General features: G+C 38.7%; 1 protein-coding gene across 1 annotated transcript in view; it reads left to right on the top strand.

Annotated features, from left to right (window-relative positions):
* The first annotated feature begins 528 nt into the window (after positions 1-528).
* Positions 529-19280, top strand: part of LOC149163260 (transcription factor bHLH94-like) — a 107358-nt gene continuing 88606 nt past the window's right edge. The window contains exons 1-2 of the mRNA XM_089432682.1: positions 529-727; positions 956-1188. Coding sequence (XP_089288808.1) covers positions 529-727; positions 956-1188 — 432 coding nt within the window. The remainder of the gene's footprint in view (positions 728-955; positions 1189-19280) is intronic.

Below are 19280 nucleotides of genomic sequence, written 5' to 3'. Positions count from 1 at the left end.
GAAATGATAAAAATGGCAATCCAGTGGAAGGAAAGGGAGCATGACCAGGTAGACAAATTGGCCATAGCAGATGAGGGTTGCATGGAAGCTCTCAGAGCTTGTGGGCTCAAGACATTTTTCCTAGTGTCCTATTTACGAGCTCAGCTAGAGATCTTGCAGTACTTGATTAACTTATGGGACGAACAGGAACAGGTGTTCTGCATATGGGACCAAACATTGGAATTATATGTATCTAATGTCTACTTCCTTACTGGATTGTCGCGATGAGGGCTGGTGCCCCGATTGACTGGTAGCAGGCCATCTGGAGAAAATATGGAAGAAGTAAAGGCCCAAGTTTTCCCAACTGCAAAATATGGGTCAGGCAGCCAGAAAGTGGATATCCCCGCTATTGAGGACCTGACACTTAGAGCTTTACTATTCACCATTACATGAGCTACGGGGGCACAGGCGCCCCACGAAGCTACGAAGAACCACCTGATCTTGGTGACAGAGTTCCTTAGTCCGATAGTCTTCAATTGGGCGTCAGCTATGACGACCAATATGAAGAGGCAGCTAATGAAGGCCAAGCGCGGCAAGCTACAACAGTTCGAGTACGGTTCCATCTTGGTGGCGTTCTTCTTGGAATGCGTGCCACTCTTCCAGGGCCAAAGGGCCCTTGTTCCTGACCTAGCACCTCGAGAGCCGAGGCTGGCTCGTTGGGCAACACTGATGCCGAGAGGGGGAGGCGGTCAGCAGATGTCATTCAGACCCGAGTTTTTTGTGTGGCTTCGCCGCCAGTTGATCATGGTGTAGGACTGGCCGCATGCGGGGATAGACTTCATCGGTGACCCTGACCTCCCACTGCTAGAGGGGGAGGACTGGGACGAGGAGATAGGTATGACCTCATTTTGATTTTGTGTTTTATGATTTTTTGTTAATACGTGTCCATTCTAACAATAGTTATATGTGTATGCAGATGTTGGCCCAGCACGCCCAGCTGGCATGTCTCCTATCGCACGGAGAAACCAGCCTGCAGCTGACCTTAAGCTAGAGGGTGTCGAGGGAGGAGAGTTGATCCAGAACCTCGAGGGGCTTGCCTGGGGAATTCTAGACTATGCCCGACTGGCAGATGTCCCACCGGCGTATCAGAGATATACAGTGGGAGTGCCCACTCGCATCCACCGTCTCTTGAAGCGCCTAGTGCATGCGGTGATGTGTTATCATGAGCACCACAGGGATTAGACATCTAGGGTTTCTTTTCATGCATATTTTTTGAGAGACATGTCGTCTCCGGATGTATTAAGACGAACATGTATATTTTTTGAGGTATGTGATGCATGCTGTACAAACATTTCGACACATATATATATGCCTATTTTGGATGGATCTTTTACATGTGATGATGTTTTTATATGCTATGCAGATGTCTAACACAAATGTAATCTAATGTATCAGTTGCATAACAAACAACCCAATGCGAAATGTATTTAATCACATATTTTATTTTTATGCAAGCTTAAAAGCACACATGACAACACATATGCGAACTATGCTTGAAAACAAGGGAAACATGCATGCCCCCCAGCATGATGTCTCAATTCGAGGTACATGCCCCACAAGCTTTAGTCCATTGAAAATGGAGTGGAGGTTGACAATATGGTGATCGCACTCGAATTGCACGATCTCATGTTTCATTATTTTAACGAGGTTGGCACACTTAAGAGAACTATCCTCATGACACCTAATTGCATTTGTTAAGGAGCTTGACACAGGATAAGAACTATGCTCCACCAGACCCAGTTTCATTTTTTAAGGAGCTTGACATAGGAAAGTGAACTATGCTCCGAACGAACTTCATCATAATGAACAGGAAGTCATCGCTTCCAAGAATGGCACTCCCGGTGGAAGCACAACATCTTGGAAGTCAGGACCCAATGCCCCCAGGACTTTATGCACTACGGCATCATCATGGGATACAGGCACGGGGTAGGTAGCCACGTATTGACCTGCGGTGGGGCAGACACAACCAGTGGGTAAAAACCAGGAGGGGTGGCAGCTGCGCAGGAGGCACCGGGGGACTGAAGAACGATAATTGATCTATAGTCACGATTCTTCTGTTGTGTGGAAAGAAAACCACACAGAAAAGCGAAGAGACAAGGGCCCCCATGGCATAAACATAGTCACGGCCAAGGAGAAGACTGAAATCTAAAGCACCTTGGACAACCAGCACGTCCATATATACGGTTTTGCCTCCCAAAGTAATAGGAAATTTTGGGAGGACCCCTAGAGGTTGACTGGTTCCCCCGTCAAATGCTAACAGATTCTATGCGACCGGCCCAAGCTGCGGGGAACCTAAAGCTTGCCAAGTAATGGACGGCACGAGACTGACAAACATACCTTCATCCAAAACAGTTCCAGGTACTGCCTTATCATAGGCAAGTATTGTAATCTGGAAAGGCACATGGGATGGAAGGCGGAAAGCAGTCAGGTGACTCCTGTCGAAGGAGATGGCCAAACTACTTGGTGGGGGAATCGTATGATTTCCCCCATGCTCTATAGGAATCGAAGAAGGACTTTCGAGAACAGCTGGGATAGCAGAGTCATTTCTGGACTCAAGGGAATCTGAGGAGATGAGAAGAACATGGGCATGATGCTCTTCCGAAACAGAGTGATCAACGGGTGGTGAGCTCGAGTTGACACTCTTTTCAACCAATGGTTGGTCTGGAACAGGCTTTGCACAGCATGGTTCGGGAAGAGGAGCCTGGACAAGAGAAGAATCTAAGTCAATCTCTTTGTCAACAGGGAGAGGGTCTGAAGAGAGCCTCTGATAACCAACAAGAAGTTGGGGTGAAGAAGCTGTAAGACTTTCCAAAACAGCGGAAACTTTATCCATGAGCGGACAAAGGTGAAGGGGATGATTGCCTTCACATAGTCTACAGGGGATTCAAATCTTCCCTTTCTTCTGAATGTTTTCAGTTGATAGGGTGGCATCGCCATGAGCTTCAGAGGACGATGAGGGGTGAGCCAGATCGCGAGACCATACCTCAAGGATCCTGGGAATGCCGGGACAATCACGAAGAAGGTGGTCATCCTTGCACAATCTACAAGGAAATTTGACCTTCCGCGGAGGAGCAGAAGGTGGCTTGACTTGAGTTGTACTTTTAACCTCTCGCTTAGGAGTCTTCTTCTTCTTCGTCTTCTTCTTCTTCTTCTTAGCCACCTGGTTACTTGAATCCAGACTTTCACCAGGCGAAGTAGAAGATGAGGACACAGAAACAAGCGAAGAAGGGGAGAGGTCCACCTTAGAATCAACATGATGTTGTTCGGGTGGAGGAACTGATTGACCAACAATTGAGATGGTAGGGACTAGATAGGTTGAGAACAACCAAACAGGAAACCCGACAGTTAACCCAGGAAGGGACAACGTCGCCATGTAAGGAGTGCCAACATTTCCAAAAGGAGGGAAATGACCAGGATTCCCATCAGAAGGGATGCCTGGATTGGTAAACTCTGGAAAAGTTGCCATCACAAACGAGAAAGAACCCTACTCAAACTAACACAAACAAGATCTAATCGGGTAAATGTGAATCGTGGCCGAGTAAATTTTAAGACACAGGAACAAAACTTGACCTTTTCATTTTTTAAGAGTCGAGAAAAGGACAAAAAGATGACTCTAGTCGCCTTCAAATGTTTAATGAGCCTGAAGTGACAAGTGCTCAGGTGAGCCTTTTCTTTTAGGGAGTCCGAAAAGGATCAAAAAGTGACTACTCTGGAGAACTAGGCAAAAGGTTTACCAGACAATCCGTAAAACTGCATATACACCTTAGCAGTCATATGAAAACCAAGGACTTTCCGTATGGCAGTGAATCTTCCCGAATGCTGTGTTCAGTGCATTACGGCTTGTAAGGCGGCAGACACGGCTTCCTATGGATAAAGGATGATAACCTAGTGGAGTCTCCCCATATACTTGATGGTACGTGGGAGCTCAAATCCGTGGTAGACCACTATTGCGTCACGGAAGGAGGAATCACCCAACCTTGAGTGAAACAAAAGTGACTAGGTTTAACGACACCGGAGCACGTCTCTAGCCTAGACATCTAAAAAGTGTGCGTTGTGTTCCAATGCATTGTTAGATTCATTCAGTTCGTTTTAAAGTTGATCTTGTATTAGGTTTCAGTTTTCAGGCTTTACCGTATGTAATCTCCCAAAATTCCCTAAATGCAAACTATATGCCAAAATATGTCATTTCATTCGATGAATGCTAGTTACGAGAGGGTTTGAGAGCTTTCACGCAAATGAAATAATCACAAAACAACAAAGGACTTCCCTAATGCAGCTAATGGAAATTAACAAACTCTTCTTTAAGATCACTAATCACTAATAAAAATGAAAAGTTCTAATTCTCATTAACTAATAGGAAGCAAAAGAGATTTTTTCTTTTGTTAATGGCAAAGTGCATTAAACAAACTTTGAGAAACGATGACAAACAAATTCTATTCAATACAAGCACATTCAGTTCCCTAAATCACAAATCAAAACTCCAAAGAACAAGAAAGATCCCAAAGACACCAATGAGCCATGTGATCTAGGCTCAAAGCGAGATGAAGCGGAATTCAAGTGAAGACAAATCAAGTCACCCAAATAACGCAACAAAACGATTTACAACCACCAGACAAGTGCAAGGGAGTAATCAAAGAACCGACTGGACCACTAGAAGATCCAAACACCTGAGGAAGGCTCGACACACAAAGCCACTAGATGCCCTAGGGCTAGAAATGTGAAATCGATGGAAAAAAGCAAACACCCAAAGGGTAATGATCAAAGCCAGTCAAATCACACTCCAACACACTCAAGTAGTCTAAAAAAGGTACCTAGAACAAAAACCAAGCTCAGAGGGCTCACAGCCAAGCAAACTTCAAAAGTTCCCAGGCCTGGCGCGACTATCAGGCCAAAAAGAGCGCCTTTCAACGATTGGCGCGGGTTGTCAATTAGCAACTGGCGCCAACTGGCATGACTGTAACGCTATAAAACATCGCCAGCCGAGTTTGTTGTGAAAAAATAAAAAACAAACGAGCCAAAGCTAGGTCAACAGGTTCCAGGTACACCAAGGGGCAAGAAGCAATACAGGGATTCAACCTAGAAAGCTAATCAAGTAGGAGAAACCAAGAAACAACCAAGAAACAAGGCAAGTTCCAAGTCGTTCAGCTCGTAAACCAAACCGAAGATGGACTGAAGTGGCGTTGATCTACTTTGATAATGTGGAGCAATAGCGTTTAGAAGGCTATCTAGCTGTACTTCAGACTCCATCTAAAGTTTACAAATCAAACAACAAGACAAAACAAACAACAGGGCAAAAAGCCAACTCCCCAGTGGAGTCACTAGATTGTTGTGGAGGTAAATCCCCTCTGCGGGTAGAGGCAATCCCTACTAGCCCAAATAGGGTCTAGCAACAATCAAACAACACTAACACATAGGTTCCTAATTGCAAACCAAAGACCGATGATGAGGGCCTACCTGGATTCCAACGCTAATATTTGTAGAAGAGTAGTCGCTCTTGTTCCTTTGCTCCGGTCGGTCACAATCCCCATGATCCTCATGAACGGACATCTGCACATGCAAAGAATGACACAAACACAAGCATGAAATCCAATAGATGCAACTATATATTAGTCAGAAAGGATATAACTCAATCATCATTACAAAAGACAATAAGAGTGGAACCATAATCATAGTCGTCTATTATTAATAAACAACAAAAAAGAATACAACCATAATTCTGACATCAAATCCTCCTTTGGATAGGTGATCAGTAGCACATGCCTTGCAAAGCTTGTTGGGAATGGGGAACAAGCTTCTCTCTCCTTGGTTACTTGGATAAGAATCTCCTCACTTAAGATTTAGCCTCATGGGAATGAATAAGGCTCCTCGTAGCATGAACTTGGCAATTCTCAGACTTTGAGACTTAGAATTTGGAACTTGGAGACTCTAACTTGTCAAAGGCAAAAGGACAAGCTTTTATAGATAGAGGAGAAGGAGTTAGGGTCATCCACAAGATTCATGGGATTGGCTTTATCACTAAGAAGCTTCCATGAGAGGTGGAGAACTACTTCCCTTCTATGGAGATTCGAAGCCAAACTGACCCAACTCAATATAGATTCAGTTCATGAGTGGGTTAGGAAGAACCTTTGTAAGTTTGTTTGTTAAAAACTTTACCCAACTGGGCTGGTGCGAGTGAGACTCTGAGACAGAGTGCCAACTGGCGCGCCCTCTTTGGAGGATTTCCCCCATTGGCGCGAGTGATACATAGTGGAACCGCACCAATGGAAAACGGGCTATTTTTATGGGTATTTTGCAGAAGGTGTCTCCAAGGCATATGAAGTACATACTCAAGGGGATACAATGCAAGTGTTTTCAGGTTATGTCACTTCTCACAAATCCCGGAATAAGTCCTTCAATGTGCGGGAGAAGGGGTAACAGGGACGGTGACAAATTACTGTGTAACACTTTGTTTTATATTTACAAGACCAAGTAATGACTGATGTAAATACAAGGGCTAGCTTGAGGAAGCAAATAATCAAAGTTGAAAATAGTTGAAACAAAATGTCATTCACAAGTTAGAGCATAATGTACTTTATCTTTCCATAATAAAGTTTAACTTTCTGAAAAATTTTCTGTTTTGGAAGTTTAGAAAATTCAATAGAAAAAACAGAGATAACTGGTTCTTCCAAGTAAATCACCAATTGTTGTGGCCACCAAAAACCCCCCTCCTTATTTAGTATTAGTAATAACACTATGTAAGTGGGGACCCTTAGTCAAAAAATTAAAAAAAAAAATCAATTAGCGCTTATATGTCACTCAAGAAATATCGCATCGCGCCAAGAACGATAGGGCATTTTCTTATGAGTCAAAATGATAAAATGAGAGATTGTGACATGAAATCCATTGCATCACATGCATTAATAAACACTCACGTTGGAAAACCTTAAAATCCCCGATATGCGATATCGCATATCGCATCTCGAAAAATTGCATAAAATGCACATAACAATTAAACGATTAAGCGATCCGCGATCTTGCGATATTGCGATCTGCGATCTGCGATCTTTGCGATTTTGCGATCAAACAACCTTACGATAGAACAACACGATGAAATTGCAGTAATTCGATACAGCGAAATGCGATACTGCGATGCAAATCGCAGAAACATTCCATCGCAGATTTTCTTGGCTCAATATTCAAGAAAAAGTTTTTCCATGAACCAAGAACTGGTTACGCGCTTTAATGATAATTAATGAATTACACGCCAGTTGTTAATAAAATATGGTTTTGTGTCTTTCGAAGTTCCAGTTCACGTTAGATGGCATGTTTTTGCATATCCGTGGAGTTTAAAGCTTTCCTGTCATTATTTATTATCATTACTCCCTCCTCACTTGTGAATTGCAGGAACGAAGAACAAAAGTTACACAAAGCAATGTACAGGAAGCTATGGGGAAAAAGGGGGAGGCTCCAATGTTCAAAGACAGAGAAAAGACGCCCTTATAAATAGATACCGCATGCAACAGAGCCACAAATTCACAAAATGTTGCTGAGTCATCCATTACAGATCTTTCATATACAGCCATGGTTAAATGGGTACTGAGCGATGCTGATATCAGAGATAGACAGTTTAATGCTCAGGGTCAAAAGCTCACGAGATCATTATTTTTACAAATTTTTGAGCTTTATACCCGAGGAAGAGGAAGAGGCACAAAAGGCGAAAAACACATCAGAGAAGCCCGTATCAAAGAAAGGAGGTAGTTTCCGATGCGCGATTAGCGCCTAGCGCTAGCCGTGAATCGTTGAGAAAATTGCTTGAGAAGGAAAGCCTCTAACTGCTCAGTCATGTGTAAGCCCGGAAATTGCAAGAAAGCAATGATAAAAAAAACAAACTGGAAATAGAAAGCTAAAGAAAAGGCAGAAGCAATCCAAAGGGTAAACCAAGTTGAACTGGGATTATTACTGGGCATACACGGTAAAGCCACATAGTTAGTGGATGACTCTCGAGTATATCATCAATTTTGCTGAGAAGATGGTGCCAACTCTTGCCAATTCTATTTGCTTAGCTCAACCAAAAGCGGAAGACAGTCAGCCGACTCTACTCAAGCAAATACTGAATGCTTGCAACATTAAGGAGCAAATGTAGAAATAGTTAGATATTAGATTTAATTTTTAGAAATAGTTTTGATTTATTTTTTCTTAGAAAAAGTGGGGTCATTTAAACCGCATCCTGAATCTTTGTAATTAAGTTATTTAGTTAGTAGTATTTAAAACCTTCTCATGCATCTAGAGAAGGGTCCAGAAATTTATCAAAAACTTGTCCTCAGAACATGCACTTTTGCACCCTAAGAAAAGGTTTTGATGAATGAATGGAACAAGATTTGTTGATGTTTTCATTTGATATGTGCTACTGATGTTGCACTTCTGTACTCTTAGTGGATGTTAGAGCAAAGAGAGATAAATCATTGTTGTTTGAAGCTCATGAGTAGGACTAGTCATAAATGGTACTTTTATCTCTTGACCATTTCTGCTTCTGTGTTAAAGTGATATACAATTTTTAGTTGTTTATGTATTATTGCATGAATGCTTGAGTTATCATTTGGCACTTTTGTACGGTGATAGCTATTTATTTATGCTTAATGTATGAATAGCTCATTATGCGATATGTTTTTCACAACTGTTTCGTCTAACTTTTTATGCGAAGTGGTTCATCCTTATTGATTTCTTTTCTCATAATAGCTGAATGATCTTTATTACCAGTTGTTATTTGAAATCTTTTTAGATCGCATAATACAAGAATTACATCCGGGGTTAGTATAGACTTGGATGTTGCTGCTTATTAGATTACAATAGCATAGCATTAGATTAAAGTTAGAATTAGAATATCTCAATTAGGAACTGTTAGATCAGGAACTTCAAATTCTACACACACACACTCATAGATTGGGAAACTGGTCCCATATCCCCAGTCGGACCCACTGTACCAAACGGATAAGGAGTTGCCAACCAAGGTCCGGACCGGGCGGGTATCCCCCTTGTTGTAGACCCGATTTTCGAGGCTTCAACAGGACTGAATTTGTTTTTGGTCATTAGAATTTCAAGATGGAATCATAAGCACATTGGGAATGTGCCCTAGAATAATGAGTTGGTAATTGTTCAATGAGGGAAAAAGTAGTGCAAGGATCATAGCACTAGACATTAGATGCAAGTTAAATTTGGCAATGGATTCTAGATTTTCTGGGAAGGACGTAAATCTTGGTACTACTTTTGAGGGTGGACGTGTGAGCTATGGATTCCCTTGTTGATTCAGTTACCACTTTAAAATTTCCCTAGGGTTTTCATGTTGTGTTTAAAGAAATGATAGAGGTAACCACAAACCTACTTTGGAGATTACGATCTAGCCTTCCTAATGCTCAGAGAGGGCTCTCTCTTAATCATTTAACTTTGTTGTTTTAATTGATTTTAGGCTAGTTATGTAAGCTTGATTTGATTTTGATTTGAATTGTTGGTGGAATTACTGATTTAGATGGATAGATGATTGTTTATTTTCCATTGGGCTATGGAGTCAATATACCAAGAAACCAGAATAGAAACAAATTATAAAAGCAGTGTTACAGGGCAAGGTAGTTGAGCAATCTCAGGTCTCAAGGCTGGAATGGTGAAATAATTTTCAATCGGGATCAAGGAGCAATTAAGGATTCCTTAAACCGGATAATGAAGGAAGTGAAAGAGGTCAACTGGGATGGGAGAGAAATTAAGAATTCTCATATCCAGATATCAGAAGAAAACATATAATTGTATAATAGTAAGATCAGAGTGTACTTAAACAATTTATGCAATAACATTCCTCTTATACCATTCAAATTTAGAAAACATTCAAGTTTATGGAATACTTTAGAGAAGAACATGAACAATTGAAATATACTTCACTGAAGTGGCTCAACACATGAATACTGTAAAGAAATGATTCTATTATTTTCCATGTCTGTCAACTGAAAAAGTACGGTAACCCTGAGGTTGTAGATTAGTTCACCTATAGAAATGTTCGGAAATCCACCTCTAATACTTCAAAAGAAGTATTTATACTAAATTTACAAATTGTTTACAATAAATGTTGTCTCTAACATACAGAGCATTTTTAGACTATAGATGAACTAAAAAGCTCTAACTGTTGCAAACTAATAGTTCTTGTGGAATGTGTTGTGCAAATGTTGTTGTTATGGAAGTGGGAGAAGGTAGGATGTGGACCCAAATTTGTGGCTATGCTGGCAGATGAACTAGCAGATGCAGATGTATCTCTCTTTTTCTTAGTAATTCGCTCAACTGCTTGCTGAGCCTGTGACTGCCTTGTTGTTTTATCATCCATTAGTGTCCCAAAATATTTTGGAAATATATATATATATATATATATATATATATATATATATTTGAATAATATTTCGAAAATATTTTAAATTAAATTTATAATTAAATTTCTACAAAACCATGTATTGTTTCCAATCTGTGGTTTTGTTTTCTATTTCCATGAATTCAAAAAATCATGTGTATTTTTGTTCCTATTACTTATTCCTCTGTAAATTCATTTTATTTGTATGTAAATTCCTTTTGCCCTTTATAATACCTAGATGGTTTTGCAAAACCATGTGTTGATTTGTATGGTTGGAAGAGTATTCTCACTTTACTCTTTTACTTTTACGTGCAACATGTTTTACACCTGTAAATTGATTTCACCATGGCTGTAAATTAATTTCACCTACTCCTAAATTGATTTCACCTTAATCTTCCATCGTGAAATGTATTTACATGAATGCTATCTTTGCTCACATTAATTTCATGTGAAATTTTCCTTTTATTTTTACACCTGTAAATTGATTTCACCATGGCTGTAAATTAATTTCACCTACTCCTGTAAATTGATTTCACCTTAATCTTCCATCGTGAAATTTATTTACATGAATGTTATCTTTGCTCACATTAATTTCATGTGAAATTTTCACTTTTATTTTATCTGATAAATTCATGGCATCAGTGAATTTTATTTCATGTGTCGTTGTAAAACCATTTCACCTTTGAATCTCATTCCACAACCTTAGTCTTGTAGCTATATAATTTTACCTCAAGCATGGTTTCACCCATAGCTCTGAAATATTACCGCATTCTCATATCTCTGTATTTCACTTGAACTTAATTCTTAGTACGGGGTGGGCCATTGGTTGATTTTGTAGGGGGAAGATTTTAACCATTCATTTGTTTTTACAAATCTTGAGGCAAATAAAAATGAAGGGGGTTTAATTCTCGATACAGGGTGGGCCATTGGTTGACTTTGCACAGGGAAGAGGTAGTATGGGTACACGGTGGGCCATTGGTTGACTTTGCATGGGGAAGAGGTAGTATAGGTATAGGGTGGGCCATTGGTTGGCTTTGCACCGGGAAGAGGTAGTATAGGCTTGCAGGGAGAAATTAATATAAAGTCCAAAACTTTATATTAATAGGGTTTTGTGAAGTAAGGGGTAAAAACATGGATTCTAGATATATATTTTTCTTTTTTACCTTATGGGATTTATCCCTGTTTTAACCATCACTGCCTCTCTGTAAATGATTTCTTATTGCTTTGGGATAATTGTCTTTTCCTTTTGAATAAAGCCTTTGAATACATTTCCTTGAGAATCTTGGAGTAAACAAGTTTTGGAACTAGTATCAAAATAGTTTGTCCAAACTCCCATTCTGCTAATCACCTGCGAAATAAAACAATCATTAATAAATCATAGGTCTGCAGGCAAGGCAATCAATGACTTTATTGAACTTAGATTTCTGTGGACGAAGTCTGGACTATGGATGGCTCAATTCTGTTTGGAAAAAGATTTTCATTTATTCATTTTAAACACAGGTAAGGGAATGTCAGAATTTCATATTGTAAAAACACTGTGATTTCACATTGTGTAGGTGTGGTTAGATGGTTTACGGCATAATAATGGATGATAGGACTTCCAGGGATACACAGTGAAGCAGTCGGAGGAGGCTTTCAGGCAGGAGGAGACAGTTCGAGGTCGCTCTTCTGAGGGGGCTGCCGTGGAATGGGACATCATTTTGTGGCATATCACATCTCTTTTGAGTGGAGGGTGGTATTTTTTGAGAGCACACGATATAATGTGGGGCTGCCATGTAGCAAAATGGTGCTCAGGCAAAACCACAAATCTCCCATGCTTTTGGGATTTTAACTGTCGGACGATGGGAGTGCACGATATGGATATGGGCCATCGGATCTTGAGGTGGGAGATCGGAGGGTTAATGTGGGACGGAGTTGCAAGGGCTGAGTCAAGGTGTAGTTGGCGGGGCCCGAGGATAAATAATGCCGCAGGTTACATATTTTCAAAGGTTTAGTGAGGGTCGGGGATTTATACAGTGGGGGGTTCATATACATAAAGCGAGGCTATAGGTTGGGAAATAACTTAGAATAAGGGGTTCTAGTGGGTTTTTAAGGGAAAAGGGAAATTAATATGGGGAAAATGATTTTTACAGGGTAATGTCTAAGGAAAAATGTAAAATCAAGGGGAAACAAGGTTAAAGTGAAGGGAAAGGGTTTTTACAATGGGAATGTGTTAAAATGAGAGGAAGTGAAAGGGAAGTGTCCTTTGGAATCAAGAAGGGGAACTTAGTGAATGAAAAGTAATGAAGGGGTAATGGAGGGAAATTTAAATATGTAAGGGTTTGAGTGAAATGAGGGGAAATTAGTGAATGAACTTTGGTATCTAGGCCTAAAATCATATAGAACTTGTTTAGGGTAAACACCCAAAGTACTACACAACTTTTGTGAATGTCCTCTTTCCTTTGACAGTTCCTCCTACACATGAAACATAGGATTAAGCATAATGAAGGTGCATTTGAGCTTGCAACCTTGTGCACTTCAAAACCTCTATTACCTACCCTTTATTTACCCTAGCATTTTCTCTTCATTCATTGGGTGCATTTGAGCTTGCTGACCCTTGGTTTATTTTTCTTTGATAAGCAATCTATATAATTCTAACCTTATATCTTCCAAGGGTTCAGATTAAACTGATGAGCTCCTTATTATTCTCTACCTAACTATTGATCTGCCAAGATTAAACAGTTTGGATAGACCTTTATTTCTCTATCTATCAGCATGAAATTCAAAGCATGAATTAATCAAAATTAAACTATTTTACCATCATGGATTTTGGAATTTTTGACAAGCTGCACACAATCTTATTTTTGCAAGGCAAAGTAAAAAGTAGTGGCATTTGAATTTGCATCACTTTCAGAATCTATTTTAATCTCTTTTTGGTGGGGTTCATATTTTATTTTCTTTTTGATCCTTTTCTTTAGTCATTTTATTTTTCTTTCAGGACTTACCCTCTTTACATTTATTTATTTATTTTTAATATAGAAAAACATTTTGCAGAAAGAAAAAGTATGTACAATATTACAAGACTTAACATAGTCAATTCAAAATTATGATCCCTATTGTGGAGCGATAAAAAGGTGTCTTTTAAACTCCTAATTACCTTCACATTAATTATCAACCCAGGGACGACTTTGTATTTCAAGAGTGTACTCAGTCTGAGGCGGCTATTTACTCAAGAGTAATGTTTTGTAGTATAGTGCTTAAAACCCAAAAGTAAATGAATGCTTGAAAAAGAAATCTAACAATAACATAAACTCAAATGCTCTGAAATCCAACTATTCACTCAGCAAACACCAATTGAGGATACAACAACTATTCACTAAGCAAACTATGACTAAATTACTTTAAAAGAATAAAATCACACAAGGCAGCTTATCAGTCAAGGGTGCGGAAGCGATAACCCATCCCTCTAGAAACTGATGGAAAGGAAATTAGAGCATGGACCATAGGTCTGGGAGCTAAGCAGTGACTTGCTGGCTCACTACAGCCTTAGACCTTCTCTCACACCAAAGTAGCAAATGCAAGTAAATGGAACGACAAAAAGTAAAATGGAATAACAAACAGGAAATGGAACAGCAAGCAGTAAATGGAACAACAATCAAATAAACTAAGTCTCGCGAGTCAGAACTAAACTCACATTCTGCAATAAAATAGCAATCTTCTTTCTTAAGGCAAATTGGATGGAATGTACTTTATGGAATAGCACTCATTGATGAATTAACAAGAATCAACCATACATACACACGACACGCTAATATGGTAATCTGACAATTAAGGTGAATATGACTATGTTTCCAAATAGAATAATATCACTTTTCGGATTCCAATAATCAGGATTTCAAATGAATCCAACAACAGTAATATTCAGTACAAATGCTCTGTAACAGAAACATGCAATCAACTCTGAAAAGATTCACTCATACAATACAGAGTCACTACATAAATTTCCTAAAGAAACCATTAATGAATTAATCGTAGCAGAGCATGGAATAGCATATGAGAAAGCATGTCAGATTACCGAGCAATAAAGATAAGCAAACCATGCAGAAATCAAAAGAATATAATATACAGTAGCAGCAGCATACTCCACCAGAGGCTGGGTCCTTAGCCGCCAGCGGACGCTGCTGGGTTACTTCAGAAGGAAAAGAATGAACAGCAACTCCCAAATCATGTATTAATCAGCAAATTGTGGAATCATTACAACAGCAAATGCTTGAGAATTACAGCATGCAACAATCCATATCCTATCATGGATAATCCACCATTATTCTTCCTCATTTTTCTATCATTCTTCCATCATTCGAATTCCCCCCATCTCTGATCTCTATTTTCATTTAAATAGAGAAATCAGAGAGAAGTTACAATAAAGATAAGTACAACATGATTTCTTTTACAAAATTGGATTGATTCTAACCAGTTGATCAACAAGAAAATATATTTCCTTTCATCTCTCAACAAAAGCAAGACGAATTTAGCTCTGCAGCTGAGATTTGGAGGACGGCCGCAACAACAAATCTGAGAAAATCATGCTCAAAGAACCCTGCGTTTCTCTCAGTACAAGCCGAATTTGGGCAAATCGTTCTTTAAGTAAAGTTAATTGGGCCCGTTCTGGACAAAACCCATGTTCCGGATTTTCCAGATTCTGCTCCATTTGCTCAGAATCTCAACCGCAAAACTGTCACTCCTTATTCCAGCGCATTTCTGAGTTGGCGCTTTTAAAAATCAAATATTCAATCTGAAAATTATCTTGGAGGCTAAAAATGGTAAATAATGTTATAACCAACTTATTAAAACTATCATTGATAAAATAATTCATAATCATGAATTTATTAGAAATAAAGGAGAATAGATAATATTCATTCATAAGAGCATAAATCATTTATAAAATGGATTTAAATGATAAATTATAACAAATGATATGATGAAGAATAGTGGAAATGGGTGGGATAAGTGTTCAAAAGTGATAATAATAATGGCATATTAACGACCCAACATACCCCCACACTCAATATGTTGCATGTCCTCATGCAACGAAAACTGAATATATTGCATGTCCTCATGCAACCCAAAGACAGAAACCATGTGTTAACCAAGCAAATATGTTCATCTCAGCTCATGAAATGGATAGAACAAATGAATTCTTCCTTAATTAATGAATATTTACTTTTAGTAATCTTGATGAAGGCATAACAGTTTTTACATTGACATTCAATTATATGTATATATGAAGTTGCAACAAAATATGATATAGATAACATCAAACTTCATTAACCATTTTGTCAAAAACTACAAACCAGATTTTGCTGAAATGTTGCAAGTAGATTTGTAATATATGAAGGCTTCTATGATCCAAAAATCAGATCGTTTTGATGCATGGATCATGAGATATAAACAAAATGGCTGTAGGTGAGAGTGCATGATTTCCGCAATTTATGAACCAATATTTCTTGAAATTGTGTGGGTTTGTATTGATGATACGTATGTGTTTTCCAAAAATTACAAGAATTGAGTTCATAGTTTTTAAAAATATGTGGAAATCAATTTCTGCACTGTGTAAAAATGAAATTGTATGCCTTAAATAAGGAAGAAAGTAGAAAACATCCATCATGCATAGCAATTCCTCCCCCTCTCTGAAAAATTAGCATGTCCTCATGCGATGCTAGAAAACAAATAGAGGTGGTTGCTACTAGCTGTTGAATTCTATGCTTGGTGTAAAACAACATGAAATAAGGGAGGTGTTGAGAATGAATAAGAATAGCAATGGATGATAAAGAATATGAATGACATGGTCATAAGAAAGAAATGAAGGAACACTCCCCCACACTCGGAAATGATATGCTGCTGAAAAATGGGAAGTGGTAAAAACTATGAAATGAAAGATGGTAAATAATGCTCAAAATGGATGTTCAGTAAATTCTCCTAAATTCGTAATAAATCAGAAAATTATGCTATTTTACCTCAAGTTTTACCTCCAAAAGAAAAATGTGGAATGACATATATGTATTGACAGTTGTTGAAGCTGATGTAGGCAAAGTTGGTGCAAAAGGTGGAATCCAGGTAAGCACATAATGTCTGAAGAGTTGTTCATGTTCGCAAGTTGCTCGAGCTGCTTCTGTTAGTTGCAATAGTGTGGTCATACTGTGAATAGAATTTCCTCTGCATACTTGTTGTTCTCCTGTAAACAAAGCATTATTTTGAATACAATGTTCTTGAATCCATAGTGTTAGCTTTGAATAGCAACAGATAAGATGAATGCAAAATTGCAATTAGAAAAACTTATGTATACATGCAATACTAATATGTTGTCAAATCAACAAGGTATGGCAAAGTGCAGTAATCATATCGCATGCAATCCCATAATGCATACATTCCCCCCCTCCAATTGGAAAATGGGTTCCATAACCATAAAGCATATGAGAGGGGTGGTGCGGACGGCAAGGCAATGGAATGAACAATATATCAGTAAGTGAAGCAGAGTACACTTATCAATGATAGGACGGTGAAAATTATGGTTATATTGAGAGCAAAGTGTGTAAAGATAGTTATGAATAAGAGATAGGACGCTTTGGATTGATGATAGTTTATACAAAACGAAAAAGGACAACAATATGCTAAAAAGATGCTTTGCTGATGGTATTCTAGCTGAAAATGATGTGATTGATCATAAAATAATTTCTCATGCATAAAGGTTCAAAACAGGGAAAAAATTAAGGGAATAACTTCTCTGATAAAAAGGAAAATAAGAAAAGGGTATTATAATAATAATTGACGATAAGATATAACTTCAATACCATAAGCAGAGCCGCTACTGCTAGCAGGCGTCCATAGCCTCGGCAGGGTTGCTTTTTAACCCATATGAGCCAGAATCCTCAATTTATAAATGGAGAGTTACAGTGTTGTTCTACAGAAGAGATCAATGTGCTGGCATGGTAACCAGATAACCACACTGCCATTCACTGGGATGTAGCAAAAGTGATCAGGCCGGCTCGTGATGAGACCTCCTGTTCCAAGGATAATTTGGCTATCCAATGGATCATAACCCTGGTGTGGTGGCCATAATGGGAATGTCACTTTGTTACAACCTTATGAACATGGTAGGCTGGCTCGTAATGAGACCCCCTATCCTCCATCTGCGAACAAAATTTTGTTATTATTACACATTTTTATGATAAAAAGAGGGAGGCTCAATACTCCTTAAGAGCAGGGATGGTGGAAGAAGTTGAACATGTCAATAGAAAAAAAAATATACCCATAATCTCATTTATTACAGACAGAGAAGATTATAACCAAGAAGGGTGGAACCAACATGGTCTTAAGATGATCAATCAGTATCATGTACAACAGAAAACAATGCAGTAAAGTATATAAATAATTGTGTCCATTTTGAAAATAAGCTATCCTCAAGGAGTTGTCCTGGTAAAGATCATAACATGAATGATATTAACTCGCTTCAATAGAATCCATAATTCTTGTCCTCATAAAAATAGTGTACTTCATGCCATGAAGGGGAATTAGTAAAATGTGGTTGAGATGGATTAGGAATAATCTCACAAGAAGAAAGAAGGGTTGCTCTTGAAAATAATCCCAAAGTGTTGCTCTTTTGCATGAACAGCAAAAACACTCAAAAAGTGGTGTTCCGTGTAGGAAACAGCAAAGAAAATGCACACCAAAAAAACAAAAATACACACAAAAAAAGCGTGAAAATGGAAATGTCATTCCTTTGGAAAAAGGAACAGCAAAAACTAAAAGTGTCATTCCTTTAGAAAAGGAACAGAAAAAACGCAAGTGTCGTTCCTTTTGAAAAGGAACAGCAAAAATCAAAAGTGTCGTTCCTTTGGAAAAGGAATAACAAAAATGCAAGTGTCGTTCCTTTGGAAAATGAACAGCAAAAATGAGAAGTGCAGAAGTGCTGTTCCATTAGAAAAGGAACAGCAAAAATGAAAAGTGCAGAAGTGTTGTTCCATTCGGAAAGGAACAGCAAAACGTGATAGTGCAAAAGTGTTGTTCCATTCGGAAAGGAACAGCAAAACGTGAAAGTGCAGAAGTGTTGTTCCATTCGAAAAGGAACAGCAAAACGTGAAAGTGCAGAAGTGTTGTTCCATTTCGAAAAGGAACAGCAAAACGTGAAAGTGCAGAAGTGCTGTTCCATTTCGAAAAGGAACAGCAAAACGTGAAAGTGCAGAAGTGTTGTTCCATTTCGAAAAGGAACAGCAAAACGTGAAAGTGCAGAAGTGTTGTTCCATTTCGAAAAGGAACAGCAAAACGTGAAAGTGCAGAAGTGTTGTCTCATTTCGAAAAGGAACAACAAAACGTGAAAGTGCAGAAGTGCTGTCCCATTTCGAAAAGGAACAGCAAAATGTGAAAGTGCAGAAGTGATGTCCCATTTCGAAAAGGAACAGCAAAACGTGAAAGTGCAGAAGTGTTGTTCCATTTCGAAAAGGAACAGCAAAACGTGAAAATGCAGAAGTGCTGTCCCATTTCGAAAAGGAACAGCAAAACGTGAAAGTGCAGAAGTGCTGTCCCATTTCGAAAAGGAACAGCAAAACGTGAAAGTGCAGAAGTGTTGTCCCATTTCGAAAAGGAACAGCAAAACATGAAAGTGCAGAAGTGCTGTCTCATTTCGAAAAGGAACAGCAAAACGTGAAAGTGCAGAAGTGTTGTTCCATTTCGAAAAGGAACAACAAAACGTGAAAAAAAAAACAACAAAATGGGCAATCATAAAATGCAAACATGCAAAAAAAAACAGATTAGTTGTTCACGGCATTGATGCTGAGGATGAGTTATACTTTGAGTGAAGCAACACCTGAAATACAAAATATAAGAAAAATTAGAAAAGAAACAA

The sequence above is a fragment of the Pinus tabuliformis genome, chromosome 5_1 (assembly GCF_031772625.1).
Source record: "Pinus tabuliformis cultivar Carrire ecotype Pingquan chromosome 5_1, CPIR1, whole genome shotgun sequence".
Taxonomy (NCBI): Eukaryota; Viridiplantae; Streptophyta; class Pinopsida; order Pinales; family Pinaceae; genus Pinus; species Pinus tabuliformis.
The sequence above is the reverse complement of the archived record's forward strand: the minus strand, read 5'-3'. Positions and strand labels throughout refer to the sequence as shown.